Source organism: Microcebus murinus, chromosome 8, assembly GCF_040939455.1.
Source record: "Microcebus murinus isolate Inina chromosome 8, M.murinus_Inina_mat1.0, whole genome shotgun sequence".
Lineage (NCBI taxonomy): Eukaryota > Metazoa > Chordata > Mammalia > Primates > Cheirogaleidae > Microcebus > Microcebus murinus.
In genome coordinates this window covers 58413704-58433511 of record NC_134111.1, presented here as the reverse complement: position 1 = coordinate 58433511, position 19808 = coordinate 58413704, and the positions used below count along the sequence as shown (strand labels likewise).

The window sequence follows — 19808 nt, the reverse complement described above, 5'->3', positions numbered from 1 at the left end:
CTATAAAATATGCTGAACATAAAACACTAATGTGGAAAAACAATCATGGGAATGGCCCCACACAAACAGATGTAAACCCACATTACTACTCAGCTTTAAGAAACAATGGTGATGTAGCACCTCATGTATATTCCTGGATACAGCTGGAACCCATTCTACTAAGTGAAGTATCTCAAGAATGGAAAACCAAGCACCACAAGTAGTCACCAGCAAATTGGTATTAACAGATCAACACCTAAGTGGACATATAGGAGTAACATTTATCGGGTGTCAGGAGGGTGGGAGGGGGGAGGAGGGGAGGGGTATATACAACCACAACTAGTGAGATGTGCAACATTTGGGGGATGGACACTCTTGAAGCTCTTACTCGAGGGGGGAGGGGGGCATGGGCAATATATGTAACCTTAACACTTGTACCCCCATAATACGCTAAAATAAAGAAAAAGAACTCTTATGTTTTTGATAAATTCACCTATTACCCAAGAAAAATTTGTTTTTTTAAGTAGTGTTTAAGTGTTTTTAAACTAGTGTCCTTTCTATTTTATTTCGTTTTTGCTTAACTTCTTGATTCTATAATTTTAACATTCTCCTCATTATTTCACAATGTTTTCTAAAGGCAAGTACTTTTTTCTCTTTTTTCTTTCAAGCCCAAGATAGACATTGAACTAGCTGCTATTCAAACCAAAGGGGGAAAATGGAGGGAACTGGGAGAAAAGGAGAATGAGTGGACAGAGGGCACGTGTGGTTGAAATGATCAAGGAATGGGGAGCAACTGCTATGCCCACCAGCAAGTGGGTGGCAATAAAATCTGTTGGACTAGAATTAATTTCTGAGGCAGCCAATAATAACAAGGGCAGATTAAAAACAGAATTGCAGAAGTGCTTCCCCCTCCTGTGTACTACCAAGTATGGATGGCTGGAAAATCCAGACATATGCGTGAGTTCAAGTCTTGGCACTGTCCTCGGGGCAGGTGTGTCACTTAGTGTTTCTAAGCCTCAATCACCCCACCTATAACAACAGTATAAACTAGTATTCAGTGAAGATTCAGATCATGCACACTCCATGTGATCTTTAGAATATTTTAAATAGGAAGAATTTGAGGTTTAAGGAACATATTTAAAGGCCACAGCTAGAATGTTCTAAAACCTCAAGGCAATTGGAAATTTCTACACAGTTCACTCTTTTTCCCCAATGAGAGGGTTAGTATAGCTAAATGTTAAGGAAAACTTTCAGTTACAGCCTGTTATGATTTTACAAACTTTCCCCAAAGACAGAAGTTCTTAGATATCTAATAATTTAAAATTTAGAAAAATTAGTTCAAACTAGAGTAGGAAGTGACCCAAAGCAAAACATCAACTTAAGACAGTCATAACCATAGAAAATGTAAATAGTCACCTAGTACCACAGAATTTAGAAAGTTTCTTCAATAATGTTTAAATTATGTCATTCTAATCATTACCTGTATAGAAGATTAGTGTTTAAATAAATTATTTATGGAAATACTAAACACACAGTAGGCATTTGATAGTTATTTGTGAATTGACTAAACACAAAGGATATGTCTTTAAAACTCTTTAAAGGGCAGAGTTTAAGAACACCTTTCAGAATTTCTGCTTTAAGCATTAAGATATGTAAATGATTGACTATAGTTGAAAGTTTCTGTGCAATAAATCAGGCACTAGCTTCATTGCTTGCAAGCCAAAATAGTTAATATACACTTCATTCCCTACTATAGCTGATAGTGTAAAGGACGGGTATGTAAACAACTATTATAAACAAATACATAGGAGAGAGTTATGAATGAAGGGCTCTGCGAGGCCAGGGAAGGGAACCACTTTTGCCTAGGGGTGGGGTAAAGGCAAAAGGGAACCTCTTTGCTTTTCTAATATTCTGAATATTTCTAATATTCTTCTCTTCACACATCTGGTTAACTTGTATAGTTGACCTTTGAACACATATTTGAACTGCGTGGGTCCACTTATATGTGGATTTTTTTCAACAAAATGTGGACTGTAGGGTGGTGAGCCCATATATACAAAGGGCTGACTGTGGAACTTGAGTATGAGTAGATTTGGGTATATGTGGGCATATTGGCCCTGGAACCAATCCCATATGTATATCAAGGGACAACTGTACTTGTGTTTCAAGATTCAGCTTATACAATAATAATTCTTAGATATCCTTGCAGATGAAACTCATTGCTGACCACCTTCACCCCACACTGTCCTCCCCCTAACAAGAATAAGGTGGTGGCTTCTCCCTATTCCAAAGCACACTGGGCACCTTTTAACTCAATGATCTCACAATGTCAAGTCACTGTCTGGTTTCTCTCACCACTAGACTAAGTTCTCTTGGAGGGAAGATGTTGGATCATGATCATCATTGTTTTCTCAGAGCCTAACAACACAGTGTTCAAAAAATACATCAGGGCCGGGTGTGGTGGCTCACGCCTGTAATCAATCCTAGCACTCTGGGAGGCCAAGGTGGGCGGATGGCTGGAGGTCAGGAGTTCAAAACCAGCCTGAGCAAGAGTAAGACCCCGTCCCTACTATAAATAGAAAAGAAATTGATTGGCCAACTAATATATAGAGAAAAAATTAGCCAGGCATGGTGGCACATGCCTGTAGTCCCAGCTACTCAGGAGTCTGAGGCTGAAGGATCACTTGAGCACAGGAGTTTGAGGTTGCTGTGAGCTAGGCTGACGCCATGGCACTCACTCTAGCCTGGGCAACAAAGTGAGACTCTGTCTCAAAAAAAAAAAAAAAATACATCTGGGAATGTGTGTATATGTATCAAACATAAAGAAGTGTTGGGTTATACCCTAGGAACATGTCAGAAAAATTGGGAAATTATGTAAGTTATTGATTGTTAATAGTTTATGAATTCATCAATATAAATCCTGTCCATTTATAGCCTTATAGCTATATTTATCTGTTCTGTGATGGTATACAAATTCCAAATGTTTCATTAAGAAAGTAAATATCTAGCAGTACATTATTGTGACCTGTGTCCCACCCACATGAGCTAACACTGTAATGATGATAAACCTATTGAAATGACCTATAAATTAATGGCATCATCCCATGACCATGGCAAAAATCAATACCAGAAAGGTGGTATTGTTTTTGAGAAATGTTACTAATTCTATCGACCTCAATAGGGAAACAAAATTTTAATCACAGACTTTCCCACACTTTTAAAACTCTGATATAGCTCTAAGAAACTGGAAAGTTTATTTAACACTTCAAAGTTCTTTTCCTCTTATTCTCATTTTTTAAAATTTTAAACTTATCAAAGTATAATACATTTATAGAAAAATGCACATATTATAATTATACAGCTCAAAACAAACTGAATACACACATGAAACTAGCACCCAGATCATAAAAACAATATTACCAACACTATAGAAAATCCCTTGGTGTCCTCTTCCTTCCAGTTATTGCCCCCATACCCACTCTATTATTTTAAACAGTAAACTGAGTTTACATTTTATATAAATGGAGTCATAGAGTACATAATCTTTGAGTATCTGTTCTTTTTGAGGCTTCATTTACTCAGTTTTGTGAGATTAACATATTGATAATTTTAGTTGTAAAATGCTTGTCATTGTATATATATTCCATTTATGAATATGACACATTTTATTTATCCATTCAGTTATCCATGGGAATTTTGGCAATATCCAGTTTGGAACTATTATAATCTTTTGGCAAATATATACATGTAATTCTGTTGATATCTATCTTTATCTACTTTTATGTATATCTGTCTAGGAACAGATTCTTATATATGTATTTTTTAACCCAGAATTAATTTCTTAAAATCTCTGAATCTCAGCTTATTTTGGCAACTAGCTTAAGTTATACTGATAAAATATATTTAAGTAACAAAATATACTATAAGGAACTATTTTTAAACAAAAAATACTGCAAAATGGACATATGAAAAGCAAACATATAGAGCAGAGGTCTATAAACTACTGTCTGAAGGTCAAATTGATGTCTGCCTGTTTTTATAAATAAAGTTTTATTGGAACACAGCTGTGCTCCATTTTTGCACTACAATGACATAATTGAGTAGTCTGAGAGAACCTCTGTCCCACAAAAGCTCAAATAGTTACACTATCTTTTCCTTCACAGAAAAAGGATGTGGGCCACTGCTATAGAGCAATCTGATCGATGAGTATAATTGATTTCAAAATAAACACATGACATATTACTACACTTAATTAAAATCTATTCTGTGATATTCTGACTATAATAGAGGCTTCACAGGCATTCACCCCCAGATACCATACAGAATTAGAGAAAATGATCCTCTGGTTCTTAAACCTCCTTGGTGTTATTCCAGACACGAAGATGAAAGGAAAAAAGAACAATCACGTGTATACTATCTCTTGGTTCTGATGCTTGATTTGAGAAGTTGGATACTGCAGACAGAATGTATAATAACTAACAAAGTGGTAATTCTAAACCCTGGCTATCATTTCAGGGTGCCGGAATTTGACTGAGCGACAGTGTGCTACTCCAACATTTTAGGGAATAGCTGCGATTTCCTCATCCCTGTGTTGTAAACCTTTGGGTTAAGTCAGTACACATCTGCTTGGTAGCACTGTGAGAAACGGAAAAGTAGAAATGTGTGGCAACGATGCGAGTCCTCCATACCCCCACCATTCTGTAATCATGTTACAACTAACGGAACCTAAGAGGTTCTAAAAGTAAACTTCAGCTTGACATTAAAGTTTAATTAAGACTTGTAGAAGAGCTGCCTAGAAATAGACGTTTATAAAATATTCTGGCTCATAACCAAAGCATTAGTCACTGAACACCTTTGGGAAAGAAGTTGGCACTTAGACAAGCAACAGAAGGTGAAAGCACTGCATAAACAGCTAGGTTCCAAGACAACAGCAAATTAAAGGGAAACACAATGTTCACATTTCAGCAGCTAGACTCCTGGTTTCTTTTCCATTTTTAAGCTATTTTGCTACATTACCATAATTACAATTCTACTTTTTTTTTTTTTTAGATATACATCTTACTGTATCTTGATTCACTAACAAAGTGCCATTGGAAAGACACACACCAGCTTCCTATGTGAGACATAATAAAGGACCAGGTGCACATCTGGAAGTGCGACAAGACTGAACCAGAGCTTTCCCCTGGACCCATGGTTCATTTTCATTAAAACATGCATAATGCAGACTTGAAATTTACAAAGCAGCCTAGAATCCATGTAACTTAAACAAATCAATGTACTGTGTACATACAGAATCATAACTTAATAAGTGAAAGAGGAAAAATAGAAAACTGATGTATTATAACACCAGGCTCTATGTTTTTTCTGAGTGAATGATATAGTTTTATTTTGCAAGAAGTGCTCTCCAAGTCATAGCATAATGAATGCGACAACAAGATGAATTAGGGCTTCATAGCTACCTTGTTTTTAATCAAGATGCTAGAACAAAATATAATATAAACTGATACCATACTTCACTGTGTCAAGATGCATAACTCATTTGACAAAAGAATAGCCTATAGCAAGCAGCCTACAGGCCCAAATAAAATTTTGCCCTCTTTTTTCTTTATGACTGACTTCAGGAAGAAAGAAAATACGGAAAAATTCTTGCCTTTTGGAATAGACAGGTTACCTGACATTTAAGATTATTTTATTGAATAAAGGAAAACTCACTGAGGTCAAGGGGAGAATAGCAGAAAAAAGTTGAACTAGAAGATTGAACCAGCATGTTTTATTATAATAGTACATGAAGCATATAATTCACCCTCCCAAAACCTTATGAGGTCACTGAAGCCTATATTCCTACTATCTCCATTTTAAAAATAGACGATTTCATTAAACTAGCTCTTTTGGGGGTTAACAGCATAGTGGCAGATGTTGCTCATTGCTCATTGTCTACCCCAACTGTGATTTCCCTTCTTAGCTGCCAAAAGAACCCTGGATTATTAAGGTGGCAGGCAGCATTCCCTTGATATTGCAGATAGCATGCCTCTAGTCCAGCTTCAGGGAATGAATCATGGTCAATCTAATATGATCATGATGACTTCATTTTCCTTCAATCATGATAGATTTGGGGTGAGCATGTGACACAAATCTGGTTAATCAGAATAAATCTGATAAGGTATTTCCCTTCCTGAAAAGGTAGCCTCAAGAGGACAAAGCATTTTTGCTCTTGCCTCTTTTATCTTGCTTAGAACTTTGGTGCTGCTGCAGCCATTTTATGATCATGCGGAAAAAGCCAAGAGAACTGGAAAGATAACTATCACTGTCCCATCTTTGGTAGCTGCTCACCAAACCTGTGAACACCTCCTACTCCAGACTGTTTATTATACAAAATAACTAAGATGCCTTTATTGTTTACATCATTATATTAGTTAAGTATTTTGTAACTTGCAATTAGATATGAAAGCAATCCTTCAGGGAAAGTCTGCATTACAACTCCTAGAGGCATGACTGAGATGCAGAAGAAAAGTACTATAGTATTATTTACATCAATAATCCATATGAAGGATTTGATTTTAAACTGCCTGTGTGATGGCTAATAATTATATTTGTAATTTCGACGAAGTCATGTTTGTTCATTATTTTGCATTGGAAGTCCATTTGAATATAGTTTATTGTCCTGAGAATTTAGAAGTACAGGAGGAAGTCTCAACTTAATGAAAAGATGAGACGAAGTGCCTAAGCACTGTTTAGTGTACCGTCGGCAGTTTATTATTGTGGTCTTCAGAAACTCATGTTCTTTACTGAGTAAATACATTTACCTAAAACAGGTTTATAGCTCTGGGGCACATAAATACCATTAGTGCCAGCAGAGTTATAGCTGGGAGAATGCATGGAACATATGGTCACAATTTGCCTACTGTTTCTGAGAAGGGAGAAAAGGACACCTTGTGGGAGAGGCATATTTTTGTCTGGTGGGAGATAATTTACTAAAAATGCAAAGCACTTTGTCAGAACCTTTCACTGTGGGTCTAAAAAATTCATTAGAAGAGTTTTCATTTGAAAGTTTCCCAAATAAATTACCATTTATCTAATAGAAATACACAGCCTGTAACTTTTCTAACGGATATGAAAGGTATGGTGCCTACTACTTAATACTGGCATACGTGCCACTTCGGACCTCATAAGACTGCAAACTACTGAGCCAGTCACAGCCAGCTGTATTCTCCGAACATAAAGTATATATTCACAATGTTTAGGATTTGCAATATTTCATTTTATGGACAAACTAAAAAAATGTATCATGATCTATGATTATTCCAACTATAACGTATCAAAAATAGTAACGGCATTTATTGAAGCTTCACTGAATCAGGCTTTGCATGTATTATTGTACTTGCACTTGGCATGTATTATTGTATTTTATTTTTAAAATGCCCTTAAAGAGTGGGTGCTATTTATACCCACTTAACAATGAGGAAAGAAGTTTATAGAGGCTAAAAGGCTCTTCTGAAAAGGCCACCCAGCTAATAAAATGGTAGATACAGGATTTGAAGCAGGTAAGTTTGACTTCAAATTTGCAGCACTTCACCCCCACATTGGTTCTTAGGTTTTAGTATGATAAGAACTTGGAGCCCGACTGTGAAGATTTCTGGCCTGGTCAATGACTCTGATTTGGCTGGTCAGGACCCTGCATTTCTATCAAGCATTCTAGATGATTCTCATGACATTGGCTAGAAGACCACACCTTGAGAAACACTGCCTGACACTGTTGACTGCCATTTAAAATCATAATAAGCTTGATATTTAACCTAAAAGAAATATTATCGCTTCAAATTAAAAATGCAAAGTAGATCATATTTCTTGTGAGAAAACATATAGTGGAGAAAAATGAATAATTCATATTAATAATTTCATATCTTAATTCAATAAGACAGATCTTTATTCTTAAGGAAAGAAGGATTCTCAGTTATGTTTCCCCTATAAATTTCAATGTTACATCTTCTCATAGGCCAGAGGGATTGCAATGACACATGACAAAGGTGACAGCAGGAGTGTCTGATTGAAGAAAATGGAAACACTACTTATTTGTAGCTGAGAAAAGCTTTCTCTCATGCAACTCTTCTTAGCAAAGGTCCGTGAGAGCAAAAACACCAAGAAAACCAATTATTTCAGGAAGAAAATACATACATAAATGGGATTTATTCAACTAATAAATCAACAAAAATGCCTCACTACATGCTGGGATATAGTTAGTAGTCACTGTTTTTGGATTATCTAAGCAGTCAATCTGGATAATTTAGGTACAAAGTCCAATTATCAATCACATAGGTTAGGGCTTGTTGGCTCTCAACTGCAGATGCTCAAGGCTATCTTGGCATTAACCTAAGTGAAAATAATTAATTTATTCTCTGCCATATGTGATCCACTCCACCAGAGTACTTCACCCTGTTTATCAACCTTTTTACTTGTTCCTAATTGACTTCCTGTCCTTTTTTATAACAAGTATTCTGAATCTTTTCCCATTCAAGTTCCCAAACCCATCCTCAAAACCCTCAGTTACCATATATAAACTTGCTTTTTACTGTAGCCATCCATGAATTCTCTACATTTCCCTTCCTTTCACATTAAAATTTCTTAATAATGTTAAGCATCTTTTCATAGCTTCTTAGTTTAAGATAAGGAGAATCTTAACTTCTTTCTAAGGCTAACTTCTCTACCTGTAGGTCTGATACCATTTGGGACCTTGTTCGTTTCTCAGCAAACCTCTATTAGTCACCTACAGCATTCTGGACACACTGTTAGGTGTTGGGAACACAAACATAGATGAAAGGGCAGGAACCTGCTTTGCAGTAGTTTCCAGGACAGATTCAAAATAATGGTGAGCACGGTGAGGTCAGACCAGGGGCCCAGCAGGACTTAAGTTTAAGTAGCTGGAGATAAGAGGTATCGAGTGCCTGGTTTGAAGCAATAGTGGGAGAGAGAAGTATGATGGAGAAGAAATACATTTTTTAGGTGGTAGTACTGTAGAACTTAATAATTCTGCATGTTAGGTATGAGAGAGACAGAAGAATGCAGGTTGAGCCCTACGTTTCTGGCCTTGGTAACTTACTAATGTCATTCCTGGATAGTGACTAGGCAGATTGAATCTATGAGGCACCCAGGAGGACAAGTCTAATAGGCAACTGGATACACGGGTGTGTAAAACTCAGACACTGAGTCAGGAGTCAGCCGTGTAGGCATGCCATGTGGGAAGTCACAGTTGTTGGCAAGACTACCCAGGGAAGATACAGTAGTGAGAGAAATGGAAGAGGGAGGACCACTTAGGATGCCACAATTAAAGATCCACCAGTAGTAACCAAGAAGGAAGGGCTAGAGACATAGGAGGAGGATGGGGGTAGGATGGCATCGTGGAAAGTAAAGGGAAAGACGTGCAAAAGAGAAAGTGAACAGTTATCAAATGCTTCTGAGGAGAGTTCAAGTAGGACAGAAAAGCACCCCCTGGGAGTTAAGTTAAACTTTTCTTTCTCCAATTATTCTTTTCCTTGCCATTGACCCTTCACTTAATGTCACCTCATGATTAAATTAAAATTTGATAAATACATAAAAATTCTCCAATTGAACCTACTTGTTCCAGGATGCTCTTTTTTCCTTAAGCACTGACCCTGTCACTTGGCTACTACTGCGCTGAGAGTACTATCTCAACATTTACCCATGACACCTTTTATTTCCCCCACCAGCCACATTTTACATGTCAAGCCCCACGATCTTTAGTCATTACACTATTTGACCTCTCGATACATTTTACAATATTAAGTCCTCCCTATTTATATTCTCCGTTGGCCATTTCACCACGGATTTAGTTCTCCTTTTAGTTCTCCGTAGGTACTTTTTCAGTCTCCCTCAGGGATTTCCTATATTCCTTTTAAGTCCTTTAAAGGAAACTATCCCCTAATATTTCATCCTTGGTGCTTTTCCCTGTGCAATTCACATTTCCACCCCTTGGGCAATTCTCACAAGTTACTAATGGGTGGAAGAACTTCCAACATAATCCTGAACTAGATTTTCAAGTGGAACACTACACACAAAAGCCCCTCCAAATTCGTCATGGCCCAAATTAACCTTGTTTCCTTCATATCCCAACTCCCTGAAAGTAGTTTCCCATTGCCCTGTCACTGATGCCTGTCCTTTCCCTCTTTCGCTTCCCATATATCATCATCAAACCTCACCCTCAAGTGTGGCTTCTTTCTTTCTGGCCCTCATTTTTCACATCTTCCCTCTGATATGCAAAATAATTTGAATATAGAAGATCTAGACATGATACAAAATTGCAATGGTTTATTCCCCATCATAAAACAACAACAACCAACATTTATCTAGTTTTCACTGTGTGAGATGCTATTCTAAGCACATCACATATATTTCCTTTTTACTCTGTTTCCCCTTCTATGAATTTAGAAGAGTGAGATAGTTTATTCCCTTTCAACTTTGTCATATGTGGATTGTTTTATATGTCAGTCTGAATGATATAACCAGTTTTCTAAGCAATAAAAAACTAAGCATTGTGAAGTGAAAGCTCATTTTGCAACCAAAACTCTATTAACAAGCACTTACAAATGTCTAAAACATAACTACAATTATAATAATGATTACCCAAGGCACAGTTAAACCCTGAAATATCTTCAGAGTTATCAATAAAAGATTAAAACATGCTTCATAAAGCCTTGGTGCTCATATAGTCTCATTCTTTGAAAAGTGGCAATCCTTAAATGTGTACTTACTGTGGATGATGTATAGATCATTTATTCTCTCAGTAGAACGTTATTTTTTTTCCAGTTCTTTAAATGCTGCTAATTTGCGGGTTATTTGAGTCCTTTTCTCTTTGTAACCCATATCCACACCCTTATTACCCTTCTTAATGAATAACAGAGAATATACTATACTTACTTCAAAAATCCAACCTTTGCAGAAACTTGTAAATCAGCAGAGCAATTTTCATGGGCACAAAACCTTGCAAAGTTTATCTGGAAAGAAAATATGACAATATTTTTTTAATTTTAGTTCAATCAGTAGATATACTTCTATATATTTTAAAGAATAAGATACCTCTGGTACATGAGAAAAATGATATGAATACATCAACTCGATTACTCCTCAGTTTATCCCTTTTAAACCATTCAATTTGAGAATCAGTCAGTAAGGTTCAAATGACAAATTATTGTAGGACTAAAGGAACTAAGTTGTTCCAACAGGTAAAATTTAAAAGCCAAAATTTGATAAGTGAAATAAGGTTTGAGAAACAGCTAAATAAAAGGCACTCTAGAGATAGTATAAGAATATTAGCCGCCAAGATGTTCTTCATTGAGTTCCTCTCAATTTTCTGATGCTAGAGTTTGATCTCATTTACTGCACAGAGAGGCATGGAACTTAAATTTTGGCAAATGTCAGGACAGTGATTTTATATTTACTTATATTTGTATCACTTAAATATAATCATATAATATAATTTATATTAAATTAGCTATGTGTAGAAATTAGGAAATTTTACTTTGAGAAAACACTGGATAAAAATCAAATGATAGTAAGGGTTCCAGAATTTAACTCTGAGTATTTTAATAGGATCCAGAGATACTACAAGGTATATGGAAAGACCCGAGATACGGGCTGGAAAAAAGAAAATAATGATAAAAAGAAAGGAAGATAACAGAAATAGGTGAAAGAGAGAGAGATGCAGAAAAGGAAGAGAAATCTAGAAAGTCAGAGAAAGAGCCAGGCACATGAAGTGGAAGTGACTAGAGTACTTTCTAACAGCACACCCAACCACAGACTGCCTATTCCGGGGGAGCAGAAGTGTAAATACTGCTTTAAATGGTTAAATAGGAGTTTTTTCTGTCACTCCTATTTGTAAAGCAGGTTGTTCTAAGAATCAAAATACGGGTTACTCTAATAAATACAAATTACTAAGGTTTTGAATGTATACTTTCAATAGTGAGATTTTTATTATTAAAGACATTTAAAAAGAGTTGATGTTGAAAACTGAAGTTCAACAGAAGAATAAAAGAAAAAAACAGACTGCCATAAATATTTTCATATAGGATACAGAGAAAATCTATTCTTAAGTTATCTTCATTTGATCTAGTATTCTAGACTAGACAATGGTGATTGCAAAGCTCAAATATCTCTAAGTGACTTGGGGGCAATTTTGTCTGGACAGGATAGGAAGTAGACCTTTAAATGTCCCTTTCATCTTTTACATTCTGTGTGTCATTAGCGAATGTCTTAATGAAGCCTTTTTACCATGCCCAAACACATCCTGTTTTGGGACAAACACTATGTCTTTGTGTTGTTGGACAATAAAGGTCTGAACACTAGGACTCTTGAGAATAAATAACTGTTGGTGAAACTGAAATATTTGGGGATGATTTAGAAAAGAGCAGCTCACTGGTTACAATGAAGGATACACCTTAAATGCAATTAATCCTGGCATGTGGCTGAAAAGCCTATAATGAAATTAAAAAAAAATCTTTGTAGAACATAAATATACATGTTTATAAATGACTAAAACTGAACAAGGGAATTTGACTAGAAAGACACGAGTGAATCTGTGGGTAGGGTGACAGTGAGAGAGACAGGAAATGAGAAAAAGGAGGAAGGAAGAACTGAGCACACAGGATGACATTGAATAACTCATAAATGCAACTTCCATTACTCTCTAATAATATATTTTCTTCCCTGGCAAAAGCATCAAAGAGAGAAAATTAACATTTTATGTATATGGAACACTACTGTTGTTACTAAATATATATTTTTAAATATTCAGCTCAATATACTAAAGGGAATATAAAAAATACAGAAAAATGGAAAATAAGACATATCATAAATCTATTTTTATAAAAAAACCCATTCATAAAAAATTCTAAGAATTCAGATATATAGTTCCTTTCTTCAGAATTATGTCATATTTTTAAAAATTCTTTAGTTATATGTCACATAATGTTTTGAATAAAGGAAAATATTCCTACTGTTTTCTTGATCATGTCTTTTTCTTTCTTCTGCTGAAGAACTGGCTGGAGAGGTGGGAATTCTTCTGTGCTTCGTTTACTGAAGACGTGAGGCCCGAGGTGGTAAGCGGCTTCCACCTGGATTGGGGTGAGGATGTCCCGCACATCTTTCTGTGGAAATTGAAAACCACATAAATTAATAACACAACAAAGTATGGAGATAAAAGTATATATAAAACTGCTTTCGTGCAGAAGGCCAAACACAACCCATGGAATCCAAAGCAAATACTTACCTTTTATCTAAACTGTTATAAAAATGAATGTATATATTTTTTCACATTACAAAAGCATTTATGTTTTTTATGGAAACACAGAAGGAGTTTAAAAATGGAAAACTATAACCAGCCAATCACAGTTACAAAGGTATACATTTGGGCATCCTTCTATGATACTCTCTATGCATTTTTTTATAACTTGATATTATAACATAAGCATTATTCATTATAAACTTCTTTGTAAATCATTTCAAAGTGTTAGTCAATATTTAATTCCATTTAGCACTACCTTATAATAAATTTGTAGAAAAATGATCTATTTTCTTTTTGTATCTCTCAGTAACATTTTGATTCAATTTGATTCATTTGACTCCATATTATAAATCATCCTTTTTTTTTTTTATTCTTTGCTGTTCTTTATGGACCTTTTCCCATATCTTTTCTAACAGATTATGTATGAATGGTATATGGGAAAGTTATTTGTTTTGTATATTTAATTTTATATCCTAGTAACTTTACTGATTTTTTTATTAGTTGTTAAAGTTTTTTAGGTTTACTGTGCTTTCATACTTCACAAAGAAAGACCTCTTAGATTTATTTATCAATTAGACAGGAATTGTAACCCATGTAGAGTCCAGTCTGCTCTGTATGACACATTCTTTTAAAGTTAATATCTTAACTAATTTCTACACAGCATTTCTCATTCCTATTTTTGTGTATACGTGGTCTAAGAAAGTCTATTTGAATAATCAGACTTTTGAAATTTATCATCCTGTTTCTAAGGAAACAGCTCTTGATTTTATTATAATTGATTGCCAATTCTGACATCTCAATCTTTATTTCTACATTCAGAGATTATTTTCTATTTCAACAAGTATTTTCTATGAACTTAAAATTGATTTTATCTTTTCATTTGATTATTTGCTAGCCTCCTCATTAAAAGAGAATATCCCACATCAAAATTATTTATCATATATACAGCCAGTAAAATAATCAACAAGAAATGACTTCGAAAGCATCTGTCATTCAATTAAGCAAGTACTTCACTAGATAGTAAATGTTATAGACTGTCAAATCTTCACCAGCCCTCTGTATCTATGTGTTTTGCATATGTAGATACAACCAACTGCAGACCAAAAATATTTGGCAAAAAAATGGATAGCTGCATCTGCACTGAACATGTATAGACTTTTTTCTTGTCATTATTCTCTAAACAACACAGTATAACAACTACTTATATGGTACTTACACTGCATTAGGTATTATAAGTCATCTAGAGATGATATAAAGTATACAAGAGGATGTGCATAGGTTATATGCAAATACTACGCCATTTTATATAAAGGACTTAAGCATCCTTCCATTTTGGTGTCCTCAGGGCATCCTAGAACCGATCCCTTGTGGATACTGAGGGATATTTCTATATGGAAGTCAGGTAAGATATAAAACATTGCGTGTCTCTTAGAAAGCAGCTTTTTAGACCCTCCCTGGACAAAAATATAATTTCAAAAGTGTACTGAATAAAATAGACTTCTTTTTCCTCCTTATCTAAGAGGGTAGGCTAATAAGATTTTACTAATAAATTAATCCAAGAGGATTCATAACAATTCAATTGACAAATTACATGAAATATGACACATCGATGGCAAATCTATAAAACAAGTGTCTTAAATACAACAAAAATAAAAAGTGGAAATAATCTCAGAATTTGAGAGGGCAGTTCATAATTTGCAGATATAGTCCACCTACACAGGAACTAGTGTAGAAAATCTCTGGTTTTTATTTTTTTTTTTGTATTAGAATCATTACTATACTCAGAAGATAATTTGAAGAATTGGTCACAGACTATGATATCTTTCATACTAATAATTTAAATTGAAAGCTCAGTTTGACTTCACTTTTCATATGGCCATTTTAGTCTATAGGTACTTATTTAAAAAAAAAAATAGATTCACCAAAGTCCCTCTTGCCTTTTAAAAAAAGAGTCAATTGTTTTCACCTAGGCTAGATATATTAACTTAAACCATAATTGAGGTTTCTATTTATGCTTGATGAGCTCCTTGGGATAGAACCATGACACTGTGTTTGGCAGACATCATACTGAGTAATGTCAGTGGACCAGGACTCTATCTATAGACTTTTCAGGATTGAAATATGGCTTACTGCCTAAAAGCAAGTAAAGAATAGATTATTTTTAAAGCTCATCAATTAATAATCCCTAATGAATAGGGGGAAAATATTTATCATGTAGATTATTACTGTGCTTACATCTATAGTAACTTTTGATTTTAAAAAATCAGTGAATAAGAATGAACATGCCTTTTTGTAATTACAAACAAAAAGGAGGTAATCTTTTCTTATTTACAAAATTATCAATTTTTGTATATAGTGGTTAAAAGGAAGCAGTCTGAAAGTGGAGAACTGGTATTCAAATCTTGGGTCCATCACTTGTCTATGTAACCTTGGTCAAGTTACTTAATCTGTATAATGCTCAGTTATCTCATCTGAAAATGGGAATATTGAAGATGGTGATGATATCTATACCTCATTGTGACAATTAACTGACAAAATGTATGCAAAACACTTAGACATCATAGTATATGTATGTTGCTTTGAAATGTAGCTATAAGCCAACCAAGAAATTACTGAATTTCAGTTTCTTAGAATAAGAAATTCTGGTGAATTTTTGGAAGAAATAAGAAAATTGGACTATTGCTAACCAATCAACATTAAATAGAAAATGAATTATATAGCAAGTATCAGACTTCTATTTATTAAATGGTTATGTAGATTTGCAGCATGAATCAGAATACCCCAGATCTGATTACTTTTCCATTCTTATACACAGACAGGCTTTTTATTAAATTACTTGATAAGTGATCATCTCCAACACGAAACCTTGACCATATAGGAATGCTTCAAATCAAGGCCCAAATCCCAAGTTACCAACTTGTGAAAATGGAACAGCTTGAAGCCCTGAGTATTACAATAGCAAACTTGATTAAATTATTCCCTAGGTGTAGGAGCTAGACAGCCACTGATTGGCCCTCCACATGTCCACTGTTTTAATTCTTCTCAACAAGCTTGCTTTGACCAAATCACATGTTATCTAATTCATACTAATTTTCCACAAGGTCTTCTCTACATCTGGTGTATATTACTTTCATTATCCTAATTAGCTATTAATTATGCTTTTCTCGCAATATATAAAATGTACATGCACTCTTGCAAGAACTGTATCTGACAGATATTCACACTTATTTAACTTTAACAGCTCCACCTAAGGACAAAAGCTGTAATGTCAAAAGTGTCTTAAAGTGACAATTAAGTATTAGGGAGGAAAAAAGTAGATTTGCTTAAAATTTTTAATTTGGATTGGCATGTGCTATCTATATTAAAAATAATGAAGATTCCATGCCACAATTTTATGGACAATTACATAAAATAGGGAACCCACAAGCATGCAAATTAGCACATGCCTGAAATTACACAAAATCTTGCCTTCTTGCTTGACTTTCATAGAAATCTGTATTTCTGAACAAACTGAGAGCTGAGATATAGGCCCAAATCCTCCTATTGTGTTTATGTACTAAAGGAATTTATTTAAAGGATAAGGCAAAAATATTTATAAAATATTATTAAATAAAAATGATATTGGACATAAACACTTGAAGATATCTATTCACGGGTCTGTGTTCAAGAAGATTCTGAGGATACAAAACTGAAAGTCAGTTTTATCACAATCTATAGCCCATAAATCCAAACAGTGTAAGGGATGAACATTCTGATATTTGCATGTACAAGTACAGAGGAAGTAGGGCCACCTAAGCTACACATCAAAAGGGCTGGGGAGACTCTTACATAGAAAGATTCTAAGCAAGGAATATGATCAGATTTGTGTTTTTAAAATACCCCCCTGGTACCAATGTGGGATTGAGGAAGGAGAAGGTGAGACACCAAGGCAAAGATTGGTACCTGAACCATCACCATCACATGTAATTAGAACCACTTTATCTACTAAGCTTGGTTCAGGTGGTAGAGAACTGTCAAACATCTGCACTATGACTTCCTGAGAAAAGACAACAACCCCATGACAGAAGCCCTAACCATTAGACCAATAGAACTCTGGTCTATTGGTCTCTGGTCTATTTCCCTTACAGAAGTCCTTAAATAGCACTGAGAACACAGCATCCATGAATTTATTGAGTTTCTGCCTTATGTAATGAGTTGTGATTGCTCTAAGAAGAATACAAGAATATACATATGCAAAAGATAATATCCTGGTTCAAAGACCTCACAACCTAATAAAGAATTAACATGTGTCATAATAATAAATCCATTTCTAGAATACCACAATATAAGTATGGTTATATATTAATAGTGTGCTTGCACTTAGATTTTCAGTGGAAATGTCTGCATACATGAATCAGTCCATAGTGTGCTGTGGTTAAAAAATTACTGCTTTGGAGAAAATGAAATTTCATTAAACTATGTGCACGTATAGCTCAACAACATAAGTGAAATAAATAATACAAATAAAATGTATTTACTAATTGAATACACATTTTCTTGAAATTATTGTAGAAAAAAGTTGAGTTTTAGAAGTCACCAAAAGACTTAAATAACAAAATGAAGTCCCTGTATTTCAGGAATCTAAAATTTAGAAATCAAAGAATGAAGTAATCTACTATATAGGTAGGTAGGTTGATTTCATGATTTTCATACAACATGCTGAGACCACTGAAGTCCCTGGATCTCAAAATGTCTATGGGGACAGAAATTTCAGGTTTAGCAACTGAGCTAGATATTTCCAGTTTTATTGGAAATGCTGCAGCAGGGAATCTCATTGCTTCAGCTGTTATCCCAATGTGACATCCTTCTTCATTTATCAATTATTTGTGAATATTTTAATTCAAATATTCCATCAAAATCAACCAAGAAATATCATCCATCAAAGCCTAAGGGAAGTCTCACTACCATGGCTACTCTAACATTTCTAAAAACTGCTGCAGATTATGGTTTGGGTTTCCCTGAATCAAAATAGCCTCAAAATTATCCTTTATCCTAAGATCTTGTCCTAAGACATTACAAAGATTTGATAAAGTTGTATACTTAAATATAACAAATATTAATTTTCATATACTTATATGGATGGGGAAACATCTTTTCATACAGCGAAGTGATGAACACAGAAGAGGCTTTTAGCAGAGAAAATACTATAAGGTATAAATTAAATGAACCGTTTCCCTCATATAAACCTTTTATGAACTCTCAAACCTAAATTCTACATTATGCTTTAGCAAAATCTAATAATTTTATGGCTCTAATATCAAAAATTAAAACTTGGAATAATTGCAAACAATTACAATACAAGGGCTTTTTTTTTAAAGTAAAAAAAGAATTCTTCCTTCCTTTATATGAAGAAAAATTTTGACCAGCCAAGAAAATAATCCTAGATGATTCTATTTTAATTCTAAAGAGTAGAGTTACTACACTTGAGAAAACTGATGCCCCTACCCACTAGCTAAGTGAACAGATAGCCTCAGAAAAATAACAGGCCAGAAAATTTAGATGCCAGTGATATAGATCCTTATTAGATAAAGATACCACTCTATTCCAAGAAGATCTGGCATGAAACTAGAGGATGTGTGATTAAAAGAGAAAGATTTAAGAAAAACTCAAGTTTTATAATGAAACTTGGGGGTTTTTTAATAGCAAAATTCTCCATCATAAAATAATGCAATGGCTCTTGTAAATGCAAGTAGATTTAAAGACTTCAGTTTGCATGGGATAATCAAGGAATTGTGAGCAAAAGAAAAAAAAATCAATTTTTTCCTCACCTTCAAGTCTCTAAGGGCTTTTAAATGTTATAGTATCTATGGGATCTCTTTGTCTCATTCCCTTTAATACTTAGTACCAACAATCTGCTGATCCCAATGAGGTCTCCAATTCAACTTTTTTCCCTGTCCCTCATCTTCTTGATGCCCTCTTCTCCCTTCCTTACCCTGCCTCAACTTCAGGACCCAAAATGTAACCAGTCCCTTGCATACTCCTTCAACTTGCTTGCTGCACTCTCTCAACAAAACCACAGCCCTGATTAGTTGTAACTCTCCATCTACTTCCACCTGTAGGACTTAATGTGACCAGAAAAATGGCAACCACACTGACCACACTCACTTTATGACCATGAGTGCAAGTAGACCCTGGCACCATCTGAAACCACACTGTACTTCCTTACTCTCCCATTCTCCTGGAAGACTATTTCACATCTTCTCCCCAACTCGAAACACCACTTTCCCCATCCCTACTCAAGCTGATGACTTTGCCTCTTACTTTACTGAGAATATTAAAGCACTCAGAAGAGAACTTCCGTGGTCCTCACCACCCCATCTACCCAGCATCAGCAGGCACATAGATTAATTAGGCACCTGCCTATCCAGAACCAACCCTTTCACTTGTACCATTAATCCCACACTTCTTGCCTTCTCAAGGATTTTGTTCCAACTATTCTCCCCTCTCACCTATCTCATAAGTTTTTCACTCTATTGGAGCATGCTTATAAGCAGAAAAG

At 34.9% G+C, this 19808-nt stretch overlaps 1 protein-coding gene across 2 annotated transcripts in view; it reads right to left on the bottom strand.

The window, feature by feature from the left end:
- The window catches only part of ITGA4 (integrin subunit alpha 4), a 78539-nt gene that overhangs the window by 12079 nt on the left and 46652 nt on the right, over positions 1 to 19808 (bottom strand). Inside the window, exons 16-17 of one of the 2 annotated variants that reach the window (XM_012785814.3) lie at positions 12984 to 13133; positions 10909 to 10985 (exon numbers count right to left, since the gene is read on the bottom strand). In XM_012785814.3, coding sequence (XP_012641268.2) covers positions 10909 to 10985; positions 12984 to 13133 — 227 coding nt within the window. Of the gene's footprint in view, positions 1 to 10908; positions 10986 to 12983; positions 13134 to 19808 lie in introns of those variants that run through there. The other variant, XR_012920583.1, reaches the window with a different exon arrangement.